Source organism: Sminthopsis crassicaudata, chromosome 4 (assembly GCF_048593235.1).
Source record: "Sminthopsis crassicaudata isolate SCR6 chromosome 4, ASM4859323v1, whole genome shotgun sequence".
NCBI classification, from domain to species: domain Eukaryota; kingdom Metazoa; phylum Chordata; class Mammalia; order Dasyuromorphia; family Dasyuridae; genus Sminthopsis; species Sminthopsis crassicaudata.
The window spans coordinates 280,615,363-280,635,362 of record NC_133620.1 but is presented as its reverse complement, the minus strand read 5'-3'; the positions used below and the strand labels follow the sequence as shown (position 1 = coordinate 280,635,362).

General features: G+C 39.2%; 1 protein-coding gene across 1 annotated transcript in view; it reads right to left on the bottom strand.

Moving 5' to 3' along the window:
• Positions 1 to 20,000, bottom strand: part of LRFN2 (leucine rich repeat and fibronectin type III domain containing 2) — a 318,934-nt gene that overhangs the window by 522 nt on the left and 298,412 nt on the right. The window contains 3 exon segments of the mRNA XM_074311007.1: positions 1 to 382; positions 384 to 416; positions 418 to 1,096. The exon segment at positions 1 to 382 is cut by the window's left edge and continues 522 nt beyond it. Coding sequence (XP_074167108.1) covers positions 59 to 382; positions 384 to 416; positions 418 to 1,096 — 1,036 coding nt within the window. The 3' untranslated portion in view covers positions 1 to 58.

Sequence of the window (20,000 nt, the reverse complement as noted above, 5' to 3'; positions counted from 1 at the left end):
AGGGGAGGGAGAGGGAGGTAGAAGGGGCTGCGGGACTCTCTCTGGGCGCCACCGCCATCTACACGGTGCTCTCCATCACCCACTCGGAGCTGCCATAAGTGCCCCTGGGCCCCACGAGGTCACTGTCCTCAAACTGCAGGAGCATGCCATTGACCGAGAGGCTGCGCCTGGTCCAGATGTTCGTCGCTCTCTGCGGCGGGCTAAAACCTCCCTGTGCAGCTGCGCCCCCCGAAGCCCCGGACACCGCCCCTGCCGCGGCGAAGTCCCCCATGTCAAAGGAGTGGCTGCGCCGCGCTTTGCACTCCAGCGGCAGCGGCAAGAGGCTCCTGGCCCGTGCCGCGGGCGGGCCCAGCAGCGGCTCGCGGTCTGAGTGACGTCCCACTGGCCCCGGCCCCGACCGAAGTCCTGGAGTCTAAGTGGCTCCTCCTTCCTCTGGCACTTGAGGTCCAACGAGGCGAAAGCCCCCATGAGGCGGTCGAGATTAGGTTTGGTGCGAGCTCCGGGCGGCGGGAGCCTCCAAGGGCCCTGGCCACCCACCCCGTCCGTGCTGCCCAAGGAGCTGGAGGACGAGGAGGAGCCACTGCTGTGCCCCAAGCCTCCACCACCACTTCTGATCCCCGCCCCGCCAGCCCCAGACGCCCCAACACCGCTTCCAAAATGCTCGTTCCTCATGGACGCCTTGGGGTGCACTTGCGGTGGGGCCCCGTTCTGTACCCCACTAGATGGTGGCGGCGGCGGAGGCGGCTGCGACCCGTTGGTTTGGGAGTAGACGTTGCTGACAGTTGCAGCATTCATCTTCCCAGGACCCTGGTGATTGCACACCTTGTAGCGCACCATGAGGATGACGATGAAGACCAGCAGCGTGGCCACAATGATGCCCCCGATGACCAGAATCATTGTGCCTCCCAGGATCTGACTGTGCATGGACTGGCACTGCGGATAATCAGCCTTGGTGGAGAATTGGGCGCAGCCCACGATGTTGGTGGCCGTGAGTGTGGTGGCCGTGTCATCCCACATCGCCAACACGCACAGGTCATAGCCGGTCCCCGACACCAGATTATTCACCACGAAGGCCTTGTTGGAAGCTGGGATCATCCTAAGGGTGCGTGTGGGAGGAGGGAGACACAGAGGGTAGGTCGAGTGAAGGACAGAGACAACGACAGTAAGAGAAAGAAAGAGAGGGGAGAGAAGAGGAGGGATGGAGTGGGAGAGAAAGAAGCAGGATAGAGTTAGAGATAAATGCAGTGACAGAGACCAAAGACAGAACCAGAAAGCAGAAAGAGAAAACGGGTGGAAGAAGAGACGGGGAATAGCAGATGAAGGAGCAGTGTAAGCACATATGACCAGGGAGAAGAGCCAGAGATTGAGAGACGGGGGAGAGTGAGAGAGAGCAAGAGACAGAAAAATATGGTTAAAAGACAGAAAAAGACACAGTGATGAACAGATTGGGCGGAAGAGACAGAAGGATAGAGAAAAAGTGACAGGAAGAGAAGAGAAACAGGAGGGCAAAGGGAACACGAAAATTCAACATGGCGATAAAGACAGGTCACAAGACATAAAGAGATAAAAACAGAGATGAGGTGGGAGAGAGAAATGAAAAGAAAAAAGTAAAAGGGAGGCACATAGGATGTGACAGAAGGGGAAGGGGGGGAGGAGAGACAAAGGAGAAAGGGGTTAAAGAGGTATTCTAGTCCATACGAGTTCCAACCCATTGCTCTTCCCCTCAGGGTGCTGGAGAGAAGCATTGATAAAAGTGAAGCTTTCCTACTTATCTGAGACAAATCCTCTTTCACACTGGAAGAGGAGATAGAGGTAGGAGACTTAAACTCAGTTGATAAGGCTCTTGCTGAGGGCTGCCCTGACTTCAGGAAAAGGGTCAGGGAGCCAGAATGAAGGGAGAAGGTCCAGGGATCTGCAACTCCTATGCTTAATTTAAGTTCAGTCTACTCAACATTCACTCATAATCCTATATCCCCATGTCATACAAGGACAGCTGGGGGGGGGGGGAGAAGTATTTTATGCATTTTAAGATGTGTTTTAAATTTGCATTTTAAATATTAGTTGTAGTAATAATAGTTAATATTTATATAGCACTTAAAGGTTTGCAAAGTGCTTTACAAATATCTCACTTTATATTCACAACAACCCTGGGAATTAGATGCTATCATTATCCCCATTTATATTTATTCCCCATACATGAAGAAATTGAGGCCAATGTTAAATGACTTGTCCAAGACAAGTTGTTTTAGTTTTAGGATTCTGGGGACCCAAGCTCCATTTCTGACCTCAGTGGCCCAAAGCAGGATTGTAGACATATGAAGCTGAAAAGGACCAAATGGTCATCCTATCCTTCCGTCTGCCCCTAGTTCCCCCCAGGCTCCAATCTATTTCTGTTGCTATACTAGTTTAATATTTATTTATGCCCTTCTGTGTGTTCATCTTTGTAAGGGAATTTAGAGAAAAATGTCCAAGTTCTTGGTCAAGAATTGCTTTTAGTCTCCTTGCCTCTCAAAGATATAAAATGGTCTCATAAATGAGCTGTTCTAAAGGGACCTTAGACATAATCTAGTTAATCCCCCATTTTACAGATGGAGAAACTGAGTCTTAGAAAGAAGAATGTCCCAGTGTTAAAGCCAAGATGTTTTCCAAGATCTCTTTATTTCAATCTATCATCCTTTCTTCTGCACCACCATACTAATTGTTTGTACACAAACCTGATCCTCTAGCCTTTTAAATCTTTGAAGGATCCCATTATTTCCTGAGTAATTCCAAATGCCTAGTTAAATTCTTGAGATGATCTCTGATTTCAGCTGACATAAATGCAGACATTGTTTATCACTTTCCATATTTTATTTTTCCCCCTCTTTCTTTAAGACTGGGTTTCCATATATCTTACCCAGTTTCTTGGTGCAGGTGCCAGTCAAGTAATAATCAACATAAGAACTTTGACCTGTTTTGATTCTGAAATAGGAGGATTTTCCCCTCTTTAAGATAATCTGGTGGCCACCTGTTCCCAATGCATCACTATTAATGTAGAATTTAGTTTGGTCACATGATCTGCTTAACCTACTGAAGCACTTAATTTAAGCACTCTGGAGCCTCCCTAATAGCTGGAATTGTATGTGTGCTCCACTATGCTGGTCTTTACGCAGGTTAACCTCTGGCCCCTTTGTGAAGATCTTTAAAAGTCCCACTCTTTTATAATTGTTATGTTAACTTATTGAAAACCGTCCTTTTCCAATGATGAAATCAGAGATGAGGACCAAAAACTTATTGGTAAGTATCTCCATATCTAAAGTCTGAAGGGGTAAAATGAGGATGAATACAAAAAACAAACAAAAAATCCAACCAATCAACAAAGAACAACAACAACAACAACAACAAAATAAATAAATAAATAAACAAGAATACATCCAGGGGCTGAGCTGCTCTGTTTTATGGGAAAGAAAAGACCGGGTATCTGCCACTTCCAAAAGGTAAAGGGGTTAAGAGTTCCATGGAACTGAGACTCTAAGTTCATGGATGGCTTCTGCAGAGAACTATGGTCCTTACTTCCTCTTCTTGTTGCATACTGAACTTCAGTACATTTAAGGTTCCACTAACTCAGGCAACTGAGACCCAACTATAACCTTTGTGCTAAAGCTCTGTTTCCCTCTCTTGAATCAAAGAGCACCTTTGCCATTCACTGACTGAATGACCTTAAACAATAAATCTTGCTGGGGCTGGGAAAAAAGGAGGGAATTGGATTGGATGACTTCTGAAGCTCCTCCTGGTGCTAAATCTATGAACCCAATGGCTCTGGGATACAGGTAATACAAGTGTATTATCTCTCCTACCTCCTCTTATTTAAAATCAACTCAGTATAATCAAATTTTGAGTATTTATGGCCTGTCTGGTTCTTTCCAAAAGTCTTGTAGTCCCTGTTGTAACTTTGTTCCAGAACTGGGAGAATCAACCTTCTACATCTAGATCTGATCACCTCAAAGCAGCAGTCAGGGTATGGAAAAATACCCCTTTCCATTGTGCTCCAAGAAAGGAAAGGGCTTCATCAATTCCTGTCAACTCCGCCTCCCCCCAAACCTAGCAGCATAATTGACATATCAAATATGAAATTCTGATGTCTGAAAAGTTCCACCTGGGAACTGGAGTAGAAGTTTGCAGCTGACAGGCAGCTATTGACAACCCATCAGTCTTGGCTACTGCAGCCCAGAGCTCTGAACACAGATCTCACCTACTTCTCTCTCCTAGGTCATCCAGGGTAGCTAGGTAGTATAAGCCTATGACTATAGGAAGGCACATGGAAGCCTTAACCTCTATGTCCTATATTGCTTGTGAAGGAGGAATTGATGGTAGTTGAGAACAGGACAAAGGTGGTAAAATAAGGCAAATAATAGTGTTACTGACATGAGATGCCATCTTACTAGAAAAGCCATTTAGGTTACTACTGTTTTCCACAGGACCTGGCATATAGTAAGTACTTAACAAATGCTTGCTCATTCATTCGTTCATTTATTTATCTATATATTCATTCATTCATTTATCTATTCATCCATCTGTTCATTCATCCATTCATTCCAATGGACCACATTGCTATCCATGGATTTGTGGAAATATTTGCTTGATAACCACATGTGTAGCTTATGAAAGACACCCTGATGTTTTTGTTTTTTTTTTTATCCATGATAAATCTATCATATTGTCATTATCTCAAGACCTTACTGTGTTCTAGGCATCTTGTGGGGTGGGAATAGGAGAAGATTATGTGCTAAATAGTGTTGTACAGATGACAGATGCTAAAAGATTTCATAGCAAGGGTATGTAAATGGTCACAGATGTCTTCATTAAGAAAGTGGGATTTAAACAGGGTTCTTCTGTAGGATGGGTAAGACTTATATAGCTGGAAGAAGATCCCAGACAAAAGGAACTTTGTGGTATAATAGGTCCTAGAGAGCAGCCTAAAGAGTACAAACTTGTGAGTTTAAGACCTATCTCCAATACTTACTAGCTATGTGAGGTAGTCTCTGAATCTCAGTTCCTGTAAAATGGGGAAAATACTAGCAATCTAACAGTAGGAAGACTTGTGGATTCTAGTATTTGCTGTATGACTTGTCTGACCTTGAGTCTGATTAAAAAAAAAATGTTTCTCATTGGGAGTTGCCTACACAAGTAAAATCCCATGTTGAGTCAAAAAAAAAAAGTAGTTGCTTTTCTATAGCAACTACTGACTTACAGAATTATTTCAAGGAAAGTGTTTTGTAAACTTTTTGAACAGAATCTTTTGATCTTGTGATTTCATCTGTACAGAGCAGTACTTTAAACTTTTTTGATCATAAACCCTGTTAATAAACCCGACCAGTTAATCATTATCCTATTAGTAAAAAATAAAAAAAGAAATACACCAATATTCTTGTATTTATTTGTTTAAGCAACATTCATGTATTACTATTCTAATAATTATATACAGTATTAAAAAGTTGAGATAAAGATATAATATTTCTTCCTATAGGAAGTGAGTAGGCACTGGAGTTTACTGAATAAAGGCAGAACTACCATTAAGAAAACTACTTTGGTAGCTGTGTGGGGAGAAAGATTAGAGTGGGAAAAGACTTAAAGCCTGGAGAGCTATTAACAGGCTATTGCAATAGGTCAGGTGAGAGGTGATGAGAATCTGTACTTGATTTGTAGCTATGTGAGCAGAGAGAAAGGTGCATGGACATGAGAAATTATAGAGGTTGAAACAGGATTTGACAAATATTTGAGTATGTGGGATGATTAAGGATGAAACTGTGATTGCGAACTTATTATACCTAAGATGATACAGCTATGGAGTGTGGGATGGCTAATTCAAGTCATACCTTCCATCTAGAAGGATAATGATGATTCCATCAATAGAAATAGGGAAAGATGGAAAAAAAGAGTGAGACGATAATGTTCTGTAGGTTGCAACCTATCCATACCTGCCCAGCCAATAAGATTTATTCTATCTAACAATCAAAATTGGAGTGAACAGGTGAAGATAGAGTGGGGCTCTTATCACTACTGACACAGAGAGCAGAACTAACCAAGGACTATAAAGGCAGCTGAGAAGTGTTTTGTTATATGAGGTGATCTGGGTTACAGGATTTGGGTATACTGAGGGAAGGTCTTTTTTTTAATCCCAAAATAATGCTAATTATTATTATTTTAAAAATTAATGTCTATTATTTTTAAAGGTTTTGAGGGGCAAAAACCATAAAGAAGCTTAAGAGATGGAATTAGCTTCATCATTTAATCAACCGATTTAACATTCTGAAGGGAGCTAGTCTCAGGGATGGGGGCTTCACAGGCCCACCTGAAGGATTTCTATCCTTCTCAGGGTGTGAACAGCATATCTTGCCTCTATTCCTCCCTCTCTTACACCCTATCAACTTTGCCAGAGTTGAGAAAAGAGAGTAATCAGATCAAGACAGAATTGTGCTGAGCTGCTAATGGGAGGTGTAATCTGCCACAGCCAATTGTCCATGGGGTGGCTGGAAATGATGCAAATGATGAGGGGTCAGGCCCTGAAAGGCAGGAGAATTCAGATTTTAATGATAATTGACCTAGGGAAAAAGGAGTTGCCATCCAAGAAGCAGTGGAGAGAAAAACTCTATTAGTGACTACAATGGCCTTGTATAGAGAGTGCTAGAGTATATCCACATGCAATACATGCAATGTTGGGCTGAGCTGTACTTTTAGAAATGAAGTTGGCAAAGGGTCCTGCTTACTTTTCAGTAACATCCCCCTGTGTATATTTTGCTTTTTGCCTACTCTGGGGGCCCAAGAGCACTGACAATGACCAGTTCATTACCTCACCAGACTTTCCCTCCTAGGCAGTGCCTGGGATCAAGTTAAGTGGAGCAGCATTAATTAGTATGGGTCAGGGACTGTGCTATATCAATACAAATTCAGAGGGAATGTATCTGAGGAGAGGAGAAAAGAACCAGTGCAGGTGTGGTGGTAAAGTTCAGAGAATGAAAAATGGTTGGGATCTTCCCGATGATGATGGAGAAAAGGAATTCACCAATGGTAAAAGGGGACAGGGGGAGAAGGCAGCTGATCTAAAATTCTCTTTCTGTCCTTTCTTCTTTTCCTAACAAGATTTCCATTCCTTTATTGCACATATTTAGGCTCCTATAACTCTCTACAAAAGTAAAATAACCTAGGCCATACTAAGATATTAATATCACATCTTTTACTGCATAGGTTTTTGCATCATTTCTCTAGCTCAAGAGCCTTTAGTGGCTCCCTATTGCACAAAAGACAAACTTCTTTGGCTCATATTTAAGATGTCCCAAATTTGGCTCCAACTTGCCCTTATCACCTTCATTTCACATAACTGCCTTATATGTATACTACATCCTTGCCCCCTAAAATATATTACTTGTTTCTCTGATAATCACTGCTCTTCTGTGCTTTTGTGCATTTTCATGGCTCATTTATCATGTCCAGAATGCATTTCTTTCACAGCTCTAGATATTGAAATCCTTTTATTTCTCTAAGGCTCAGATCAGGCCCCACAACTTCCTCAAAGCTTTCTAAAATCTCCCTAGGTAAAATGCTCTCTTCTCCCTCATCAAATTTTCCTATAGAACCTTTCCTGGGTTAATTTTTTTTTGCCCCCTATCACATTCTACTTTATATTATACTTATATGCATGAATGTAACATCTCCCTTCTAGGTGACCCTCAAATTAAAATTTTGAAAGACTATAGTATCCAATGACTCATAGTCAAACAACATAACAAAAAAAAATCATATTCAAATTCTGGGCCTTTGTTTCAGGGAGATAATTAGAGTCATTAAGAGGACTATCTGATATCATTGTGTTAAAATTAAACAAGATTACTTGAAAAATAGACAATCCAGCTCACTTTTTTTCTCTTCAATTCTGGGTTCAATTCGTTGTCTCTTTATAGTATGTATCTATGAGATTTCTACTGATGAATTAACTCTTGAAGCAGTCCAAGAAACTGCATATCAAAATCTGGACAATTGGCATTCATTATCCACTTGATGGATGAATTCCACACAAATTCTTACTCATATGCATCATTATGAGTTATGGGTGGAAGTGGGGTTTAGATTTTTGACAGATTTAGTACTCTCTGGCAGATTCTAACATGCTAAAAGGACTTTAAGTATGTTTTGAACTATAGATATTTTCTGCTTTCTGAGGACCAATTTAGTAGACAGGTTCTGTATTGACCAATAGATTGACCACTTGGTGAGAAATTCTTTGGCAAACTGTTAAACAAAGAAAAATATAAAATAGTCTCTGGGTCTGTACTTCAGAAGTAAAGGTGACAGAGTGTCAGAAAATGGGGCAGAAGGTTCCAAGAATCATAGTTAATAGACCATCTATAAACATTAACATGACTGCTGGTAATCTAAATGTCAGACCCTTGGCCAAGGACCAAGGGAACACATTACTGAAGGAAGATCAGTTAAATTATTTTGACATGCTCTCTATAAATGAAATCAAAGGACAAAAGGATTTTACTGGTAAATAGAAAGATGTCTCACAGATTCTTCTTAGTGAAGAAAATAAAGAAGGTGACAGAGTTTGTTTTCACTGTGCATCCATGGCAATGGTTGTTCAGTTGTGTTTCAGTCCTGTTTGACTTTTTTGTGTGTTTTTTTTTTCCTCAAAGATACCATAGTAATTTTCTATTTCCTTCTCTAGCTCATTTTACAGATGAGGAAACAGAGGCAAACAAAATTAAATGACTTCCAGCGTCACATAGATAGATACACAATGTTTGAGGCTGGATTTGAACTCACAAAGATGAATCTTCCTAACTGAAAGCCGGGCACTCATTCCACCATACCCCTTAGTTACACCCACAAGAAATATCAGTTCATGGTACATTTAGTCATCTCATATTATAGTGCTCATGATGATTATGTACAAAAAGAAAATCAAGAAAAATTTTGCTCCTGTTCTAGTATCTCTAACAGAGGATAAAGAAATAAAAACAAATTCTGTTAAAGTATTTGATAAAATCTTACACGTTAAATCAATGTATACCTTAACACTTGATGATTTCGATGCAAAGATGAGGACAGCAAAAACAGTTAGGAAATATGGTTCAAGGATAAACAAGAGGCCAAAGATTTATTGACTACACAGAAGATTAATATTTTCTCTAAATAAATAATTGGAAAATGCAAGATATGGTAAGCACCAAGCAACATAATAAAAATAATGTAATTATATTTTTACAGTCAGGATTTCTGCCTAAGTCATTCATGAATCTGTTATCCATGTGTAGTCAAATCCCTTATATATCAAAGCAAAGATATGGGTTGATATATGGCTAGAAAAAAAAATAAACATAAGAACAGATATGGCATGCAATTAAAATGACTTCAACTTGACCTATTTAAATAAGATAATGATATCTCCCTCACATGGAAAATAGATGGAAGAAAGGCATTGACACCATTTTTGACAAGTTCATGCAGAAGTTTAATTGATGTAAATTATCATAATGAGACCAAAGAAGCTAAAAAGCATCTTAGTCAACAAAGTCTTGACCTATTTCCAGAGCAGATATATGTAAAGCAGTGAAGGAGAATGCTACTTTAGAATGTAAATTCATTTTAAAATTCCTACCAAGCAGGATATTAAAAAATTAGCACTAAGAATCACCTCACAAAATATCAAGAAACAGTTAAAAGGAAAAACAGTTTAAATAAAGTTTGAGAAATCCAACTAGGCAGAGTCATCCAGAGATTATTTAAGCATAACACTAAGGGCACAAAATCCAAATGAAAGAGAGGAAAGATCTTCAAAGATTTCAGAATGAACCTTACACCACTGAGGACTGTGGAGCCAAAACACTTAGATTCAAACATCGTGGTCTTGGATGTTACTTATAGAGAAAGCAGAAATTCCACTGAAAAGAACAAAGAAGGGAAAGCAGCCAGACTCAAACAAATATTCAAAGAGGAGGTCTTTGTTAGAGGTGACACAATTTTTAGAGCATTTTCAAAGTATCTGAAGGAGGGGAAGATATTAGAGGTATAGGAAAAAATATCTTGGATCTCATCATTATCCCCAAAAGTGACCACAAAAAGTTTGTCTACTTTATCTTTCTATATAAAATGTGTTGAGAATAATTTGTATCTACATTGAGGGTATCTTTGATGAGAGTATTAGAAGGGAATAGGTGAGCTATCATAAACAAGATTCCATAATTGATCTTTTTTTCTATCTACAATTAACTTAGAATTAGATGAGTCATATATTCTGGCACACTTCTGTAATTTCAGCGACCAGAAGGGCTAAGGCTGGTGGATCTCTTGAGCTTAGGAGTTCTGACATATTGTAGGCTAAGCTTACTTAGTGTTTGTACTAAGTCTGTCACCAGTATAGTAAACCCCAGTATGCATGGGGCTACTAGCCTGCATAAGGAGGGGTAAATAGTGGAGATTGGAAATGGAGCAGATCAAAGTTTTTGCACTAATCAGAGTGGGACAGGGTCTGTAAATAGCCATTGCACTTTCCAGTCTAGATAGGATAGGGAAATTCAGTCTTAATTTTTAAGGAAGATATAGAGAATATAAAAATCCCAGTTTGTCAACTATAAAAAAAGCATTTGATTTTATAGAACTTTTAAACACATTCTCAAGATTTTCCTCCAGGAGTGCATTTTTCAGAACAATGCAAAATTACTTGAAAGATATGAAAATAGATATAACCTTATTCAGTGAGTTTCTAGTCACTTTGAAAGGTAAAACCTGGAGAAATATGTTTAAGACCATTATTATGGAGAAGATACAGCACAGAATTCAAGCACATAGCATGGTATTGAACATATCAAATCCAAGATCATTACATTAGATGAATAATCACTCTAAAGAGTTTAGCCTAACAATACCCATGGGAAGAAAATAAAGTAAATAAAGAATACTTATTATTACAGACTATAATATGCATTTGGATAGACAACTTCTAGAGCTTGTGGATCAATATTCATCTTGGATAGAAGATGCAAATGTACAGGGGACAAAATTGAATTGGAAAAGGGAAATGGGCCGGCTCATTTTGGGAAGATTGCAAAGGTCTGACTAAAACAAAGACCCATCTTTTCAAGATCAATATTCTTTCCTTGTGTTATAATATATATGCAAGTCATAGAACACTACAGTGACCAAAGAATGAAAGTTGACTATTCTTCCAAAGGAAAGAAGAAACAATTAAGCATTTATCAAGTACCTACTATGTTCCAAGCACTGTTCTGAAATCTTAATAAATATTATTTCATTTGACCTAAGCAAGTCAGTTAATCCTGCCTGCCTCAATTTCTTTATCTGTGAAATAAACTGAAGTAGGAAATGGCAAACCACTCTATTATTTTTGCCAAGAAAACCCCAGTTGCCATCGTGAAGAGTCAGACATGACTGACCAACAACTAAACATCAAGAACAAAAGATTTCATATATACATGAATATGCATTTAGATAGTATGGAATCTCAGGGGAAAAATGTCCAGTAGAACAAACTTCTCTTCAGTGCCTCTGCCTTCTCTTTCAGGTTGTTCCCTACCCCCCATCCCCTGAAATTTGCTCTTAGGTCATAGCCTGGCATTCCTTAAACATTCTAAACCTGTATGGAATATTATTGCTCAGTAAGAAATGACCAGCAGGAGGAATATAGAGAGGCCTGGAGAGACTTAAATCAACTGATGCTGAGTGAAATGAGCAGAACCAGAAGATCACTGTACACTTCAACAACAATACTGTATGAAAATATATTCTGATTGAAGTGGTTATCTTCAACATAAAGAAGATCCAACTCACTTCCAGTTGATCAATGATGGACAGAGGTAGCTACACCCAGAGAAGAAACACTGGGAGGGGAATGTAAATTGTTAGCACTAATATCTGTCTGCCCAGGTTACATGTACCTTCGGATTCTAATGTTTATTGTGCAACAAGAAAATGATATTCACACACATGTATTGTACCTAGTCTATATTGTAACACATGTAAAATGTATGGGATTGCCTGTCGTCGAGGGGAGGGAATAGAGGGAGGGGGGGTAATTTGGAAAAATGAATACAAGGGATAATATTATAAAATATATATATATATATATATATATATATATATATAAAAACATTCTAAACCTGGAAGGAACCTTGAGTAAAAGGACTATTTAATCCACTCTTCTTATTTTACAGAAGAAGAAAGGGAGGCCCAAGGGAAGATCAAATAACCTGCCTAAAGTCATAGCAGTGGGCAATGTCAGAGCCAAAGTTGGAAGCCAGTTCTGAAAGCAAATTTAGCACTCTTAGCAGTTAAGCCCACTACCTCTCAGGTTGAAAGTAAAAGCCCTTCATACTTCCTCTCACACATAGTGCCAAATTAAACCTGATCCCTAAACTTCTGACCGGAAGAAGGCTTTGTTCGTCACTAAAGCATTGTGGTCACCCAGGAATCTGAGATGGGAGGTATTATTTCTGCACCCCCTTATCCTATCTGAAATTGCACCACCTACTCCACTTCTACTCAGGACTGGCCCTTGTGTGAAGGGGCTGTGTGTATTTGTAAATGTGTAGGAGGCTAAAAGGGGTGTGAATTCGTTTGTGTGAGTGTAGGGCTGTGGGTGGATGCATTGCATTACTGTGTGTATAAGTGATCTAGCATCTTGTTTTCTAAAATTTTCCAGTAGAGAGAACAAGTAGCAAATCTTCTGTCTGTGTTCTTACTTCCCTGCCGCTAGCCTTCTCTGCTTTTCCTCAATTCCCTAATACATACAGAGCTCCTCTAGCTCACCCTGACAGCCTCACCAAGGCTGGAAGATCAATTCCTGCCTGTGATATTGATGAGTATTTGATTATTGCCGGCACTAGCCATGCAGAGAGGGACCATTCCAAGCTTTACTAAACTCCAGCTTGGGTTTCCTAGCGGGTTTTGTATTGTTATTAAGGCTAATTGGGAAAACTCCCAGCTTTCCAGTTGGCAGCTGGGCCTCAGCATCTGGTAAAAAAAATAAAAATTAAAAAATTAAAAATCCTCATTAGACCGTAGAATACCACCTCTCCTTTCTTATCCCACCTCCTTCCAAATCAAGAGTCTTTGACTCTGGACAAATCTCAAAGAATTTTATAGTATGCTGAAGGGGACACAGTGTTTGATCTGTAGAAGCTCATAGAACATCTAGTGAGAGAAGGACATGATGAGCCGTAACATCTTTTCACAAACACCCTTGAAAGCTATTTGCTCATAGGAAAATTAATAATTAAAACCATCATTTAATTTGTTCTTCATGACAACCATATAATAGTGGAAGAGAGGCTATTATTATCCCTATTCTACAGATGAGGTAACTGATGCTCATAGAGTTTAAGGTTATTTGCTCAGTCACCCAACAAATTATTGATAGAGTTGAGAGTGTGACTTACCACTCCTGACTTCCAAGTCAAGGCTCTTCCCCAAAGACCAGAAGGTCTGACTGGGTTATAAAGCCTGGCATCTCATTTGTCTTCTAGTTCCAAAGCTGAAGAATTCTTCAAGATGCTTTAAATTTCTTTTTGGAAGAAATGAAGGACATTGGGGAGGGAGGGTTGTTCTTTAATTGTAAAAAGGACAAATTTATTGTCCTTATTAAAACCAATTAAAAATATGGGGGCTATCTTTAAGGTTTTTTTTTAATTGGATTTAAATATGGGGGATTGCATCAGGCAGTCAAATGGTTCAGTCGATAAAGCACTGGGCCTAGAATCAAGATCTGAGTTCAAATCTAATCTCAAACATTTACTAGTTATGTATCATTGGGCAAGTCATTTAATCTTAACCTTATCTATGTTTGAACTTCCTCCTTCCTTCTGACCCTCTAAAAAAGGGAAGGGTCCAACAGTAGATGATCTTTAGGATTCGTAACAACTCCAATGAGCTATTCTTTATTTCAGTGTCCCCTTGGTCCTAGAAGTCGCATTCAAGCTTTTTAAAAAAAAAATTTATCCCTTTCTTTTCCTAAGTCACAAAGCTAGTTTTGTCTGTTGTTCTTAATGCTGCTTTTTAGACAACTTCTTCTAACTTTCTAGGATGCCATGGTCTTTTTCCACAAGTCTCCATACTCACCTTATTCCTATCTTTCTCCTATTACTAACTACCCCTCTTTTCCCTGATTGGATATATCAGTTCCATCTGCCAGAATCCTTTTGTTTCCTGACCCTTTGCATTTAGGGTCACAGGATAATTTATTCCAGTTTTAATAGCCTAGAGTCCTGCCGTCATTCATGCCATTGACCACAGGCCCTAACTATTCCTCTACCCCCTACTCAGTCCCAGTCTCGTTGCTTAGTTTAGTACCTGGTATATAACAACATTTACTGAATGATGATTGAATGATTGAAACTTGATAGAGTCCATATTCTTGTCCTAGCAAAGGGATGAGTTAAAAAGGGTTGCAAACTTTCTCTTATTTTACACACACACACACACACACACACACACACACACACACACACACACATACACACACATCCCTTTGTGTCTAATGGTAGTTTTAGGGCATAATGGGAGGAAGGGGAAAAATGCACAGCAGAAAACAAATGAAAATTTAGAAGCACAGAAAAACAGGGTAGTTTTTTTTTAATGTGTATTTATTACGTATTTTTTCAAAAAAACTAAACTGTGAAATGGAAGGCCATGATTTTATACTGATCCTTGCTTTATATTGTGCTGTGTATATGGAAATGCACTTTTTTCTTTTTTGATTTTTTGTCTTTAAGTTCAAAATTAATAAAAAAATTTAAAAAGAAGAAGAAAAAAATTTTCTCCTTAGGTCCTGACCCTCACTCACCCTTCTTCCTGCCTTCAACCCTTGCCTTCAGTCTCTCATTATTATCCGTTTATAGCTACCAAACCCTCAATAAAGCCTCAAGGATACTTGATTGGTAGGAAATAAGATTATGACTGCTTAGGGCTCACTCCAGGATGCCCATTTCTGAGACAAGGATGTGGATCATAAATGGGAAATTCAGTTGCATTCACGCATCTAGGACAGATAATTTATCAGTTGATACATCATCAATTTGACAGCAGGATACTGACTGCTGAAGCCCAAGGTCATGCTGATGATTTGTTCTGATATTTTTGCTTTAGCAAGTAAAGTTATTGTTGATTTCAATATGTTTGCTCCACAACTGAGATTATTTTAGGGAGCTCCTCATTTGTTGCATTGGAATAATCCCTAGTGCCCATTTATATGAGTCAAAGTGTGTCTCCCTTGGAACCCATTCATTCAGGTTTGTGTCTGTGCATTCCTGTGAGAATAGGTATATCTTGTATGGATATCCATTACTCTCTGTCTGTGAGTAGTGTTAGGAACTTGGGAAGATGATCTGAGCCCAAAAAAATACAAGGGGAAGTTGATTAGACCAACTTGACCCAGTTTGGAGTAGTTCGGAGGCATCTTCTATTTTTACTCCTTATTTATGACAACAAGAAAAAGAAGTAAGAAAACTCCCACTCCTCCCCCAACTGTTCTACTACCCAGGATCCTCTAAGAAAATGATCCAGATAAAATTCATTCATAGCCAGGTGTTAGTGTGTCACCTTTCTCTGATTTTCCTTCCTTCCTTCTTTCCTTCTTTCCTTCTTTCCTTCCTTCCTTCCTTCCTTCCTTCCTTCCTTCCTTCCTTCCTTCCTTCCTTCCTTCCTTCCTTCCTTCCTTCCTTCCTTCCTTCCTTCCTTCCTTCTTTCCTTCCTTCTTTCCTTCCTTCTTTCCTTCTTTCCTTCCTTCTTTCCTTCCTTCCTTCCTTCCTTCCTTTCTTCCTTCCTTCTTTCCTTCCTTCTTTCCTTCCTTCCTTCCTTCCTTCTTTCCTTCCTTCCTTCCTTCCTTCCTTCCTTCCTTCCTTCCTTCCTTCCTTCCTTCCTTCCTTCCTTCCTTCCTTCCTTCTTTCCTTCTTTCCTTCCTTCCTTCCTTCCTTTCTTCCTTCCTTCCTTCCTTCCTTCCTTCCTTCCTTCCTTCCTTCTTTCCTTCTTTCCTTCCTTCCTTCCTTCCTTCCTTCCTTCCTTCCTTCCTTCCTTCCTTCCTTCCTTCCTTCCTTCTTTCCTTCCTTCCTTCCTTCCTTCCTTCCTTCCTTCCTTCCTTCCTTCCTTCCTTCCTTCTTTCCTTCCTTCCTTCCTTCCTTCCTTCCTTCCTTCCTTCCTTCCTTCCTTCCTTCCTTCCTTCCTTCCTTCCTTCCTTCCTTCTTTCCTTCCTTCCTTCTTTCCTTCTTTCCTTCCTTCCTTCCTTCCTTCCTTCCTTCCTTCCTTCTTTCCTTCTTTCCTTCTTTCCTTCCTTCCTTCCTTCCTTCCTTCCTTCCTTTCTTCCTTCCTTCCTTCCTTCCTTCCTTCCTTCCTTCCTTCCTTCCTTGCTTCCTTCCTTCCTTCCTTTCTTCCTTTCTTCCTCCCTTCCTTCTTTCCTTCTTTCCTTCCTTCTTTCCTTCCTTCCTCCCTTCTTTCCTTCTTTCCTTCCTTCTTTCCTTCTTTCCTTCCTTCCTTCCTTCCTTCCTTCCTTCCTTCCTTCCTTCCTTCCTTCCTTCCTTCCTTCCTTCCCTTTCTTCCTTTTTTCTCTTTCTCTTCCTCCTTCTTCTCCTCCTCCTTTTCCTCCTTCTTTTCTTTTTTCTCTGTCTCTGTCTCTCTCTCTTCTCAGAAACCTAATACTATTGCTTATTAATACAAAGTTTGATCTATTTTGTTTCTGACGTGGAGCACTTTGCCCCTTATGACACCTTTCCTTAGAGATTTATCATTTGTTGCTGAACTTGGTATGGACTTTGGCATGGTATTGACTTAGCTTACTGCATGCAGCTCAGAATTCTAGAATTAATTTTCCTTCAGCTTCAGCTTTTCCAATAGCAAAGATACAGTTATGTACCATCATGCCTTAATGATTGTGACCCTTCAAAAGAATTCAGAGATGGTATCAGACCATAGATTTGGGGCTGGAAAGAACTTCAGGGATCACCACAGGTAAGGAAACTGAAGGTCAGAGGAGCTGATGTCATTCAGCTAATAAATGTTGGAGCTGAGATTAGAATCCAGGTCTTCAGACTGAATTCATGATACCTTTTACTCACCCACACTGCTATTTACAACTCAGTGCAAGGAGTCTCATTGTGAAATTTATTTTTTTTTTTTGCTCAAATTTCAGTCATCAAATGGAAGAAATGTTTTAGGTCAGTAGTTCTAACTTATGACTTTTGGATCCCCAAAGATTTCAGAGGGTCTGTGGAATTTGGATGGGGGGGGACATATATTTCTATCTTCACCACCTTTACTTTCCTTTGTATACATGTATATTTTATTTCAGGTATTCTGAGAAGTAACCAATAGGCTTCAACAGAGCCAGGAGAACCCACAAGGTACATCATAGTCAGTGATGTATTCTTGGACAAAATCTTAGAAAGGTAATAGAAAAGTAGTTAAAGAGACTGCCCATAATCCTAGCATAGAGGTATTATATGTTAAAAATGGGCAACTATCCAGACATTTGCCAAAACCAGAGTTGTTCATACTTTCTTGACTTGCCTTAATGGAAATTTCATCCTTCAAAAGGTGGAGAAACCAATAAGGGGGAATTCTATTCTGGATCTCATTTATAGTAACAAAGGAGAAAATTGGCTACTGAAGTGGAAAGGCAGAAACATTGTGGAGGGAAGTAACCATTCCCTCTTAGAGTTTGGGGATGGGGAGGAAAAAGTATCCATGTAGAGGAATAATGGAGAAGTCCAATAAAATCCAAAAGGGTGCAATCAGATGGAAAATGAAAAGATGGTTGGCTTGGGCTTTTTCTTAAAATGGAGGTTTTGGAGTTCATGGTTCCATTTTTAAATTGTGAATGTACTGATGAGGTATGAGAAATAAGACTGAGAAGATCTTGCAAGATCCTAAGAAGCTGAAGTAGATTCACAGAGATTAAAAAAAAAAACTTTAAGATATATAAAAAAAATAAATCTGGAAAACTGAAAAAAAGGAAGAAAAAAGATGAAACAGAGGATGAATGTAGAGTCCCAAAGGCAAACTTATTTCAAGAATGATAAAAATCAGAATGAGTGGAGGCTGTCAAGGGAAATTAGGGGAAAAATCAAAATTGAGGAAAAGATGATTGATCAAAGAAGTGCTGGTACCACTGTTGGGATGGATGGGATCATAACAACTGAGAGAAGTAAAGCAGCTCAATTTTTATTTTGCTTCTCTTTTCTCTGTTAAGGAGAATGATTATCATATTGCAAGTGAGAAAATCAAAATGACTAACATGGGAATTGATGTCAAAGATAAGTAAAAAGAAAAGGAAAGTATGCCTACCTGCCCTGGATAAATTCAAGTCACATTGCCCTTATCAGTCACAATCTCATTCTGACATAATTGGTAGATGTGATTAATGAAGCATGGTCATTGATACCTGAACAATTGTGGATAGTAGAAAAGGTCTTCAGGACTGGAGAAAGGCAAATACTGTCCCATTTATTTTTTAAAGAAGGGAAGAATCTGAAAATCATGCAAGAGTGATCTTGACTTACAAAGTTGTAGGAAAATTCTTGGCAGGAGGTCTTTAGTGCAGTGCCTCAAGTATTTCCAGTTTTAGAACATTCTAGCCTCATGCTTTTTTTTTTTAACATTTTTGTCAATGACTTGGATAAAAGTATTGATAACATACTTGTTAGATCTACAGATAATACCAACCTGGGATGGGGAAGTAACCCAGGGGAAGGTAGTGAAGACTAAAAGATCCTGATAGCCTAGAGCACAGTGCTTAATGATAATTAGTGCTTAATGAATATTTGTTGATTGACTGAATGAATAAAAAAAATCTTACTTAATTTTATAAGTATAGGATGTGGAGATATGTTTAGACAGTATATCATTTGAAGAAAGAAAATCCAGGATTTTTAGTGGATTGTAAACTTACACTGAGTCAACAATATGTCTAGCAGTATCTTGGGAAATGTTTAACTACTCTTTAGGGAAATAAACATATATGTATATATGTTATATATGCATATAAGATACATTTTAAAGTGTAAGTTGCATTATTAACATTTTCTATTACTTTTGTAAATCTAGATATTCAACAAAACACTAAAGCAAGTCCTAATTTGTAATGTTTGCTTATTTCCAAGGTGTAAATGCTCACACTAAAAAATTAACAACTGGCTCTCACAAGGTAGTTCAAGCATATGCCTAAATAGGATAATCAAAAACTAATTTGGGCTATATTGAGAGACATAATTTCTGGGGAAAAGGAGATAATAGTTCCTCCATATGCTGATTTGGTCCAGGCCTTGTCTTGGGTATGATCTTCTGCATTGTTGTTGTTCAGTCATTTCAGTTGCTTCTCACTCTTTATGTCCCCATTTAGGGTTTTCTGCCATTTCCTTCTCCAGCTCATTTTACAGATACAGAAACTGAGGCAAACACAGTAAAGTGACTTGTCCAGGTTCAAATAGCAAATAAGTATCTGAAGCCTGGACTTGAACTCAGAGTTTACTGATTCCAGGCCCAGCATTCTATCCACTGTGCCACCTAGTTTCCATTATTTTCTGTAATGGGCCACATTTAGAGAAAAGTACATAAAATGATAAAGAGCCTCAATTCTATGTCATATGAGTATCAGTTGAAGGAACTAGAGAAAGAGAAGATTTATGGGATGGGACAGTATAGCTATTTCCAAGTATTTAGTAGCCTGTCATGTAGCAGAGAAATTGGACTTGTTTGGTATGGCCTCAATAGGCAGAAGATTGAGGCTTTGTATCAGTAAAACAGCTAACAATTAGAGTCATCCCAAAGTGTCCTGGGGCTTTCTCTTCCTGGAAATCTTCAGTACAGGCTGGGTAACTCTTGGTGGGTTTCTTATGGTGGGGATTCTCATTCTGGAATTCTGTGATTCTCATTCCCTTTGGGTGCTATGGAGGGGAGGCAGGGAATTCCTATATTCTAGCCATTGGAGTGAAGTGCTTCTCTCCTCCCTTCCTCTACCC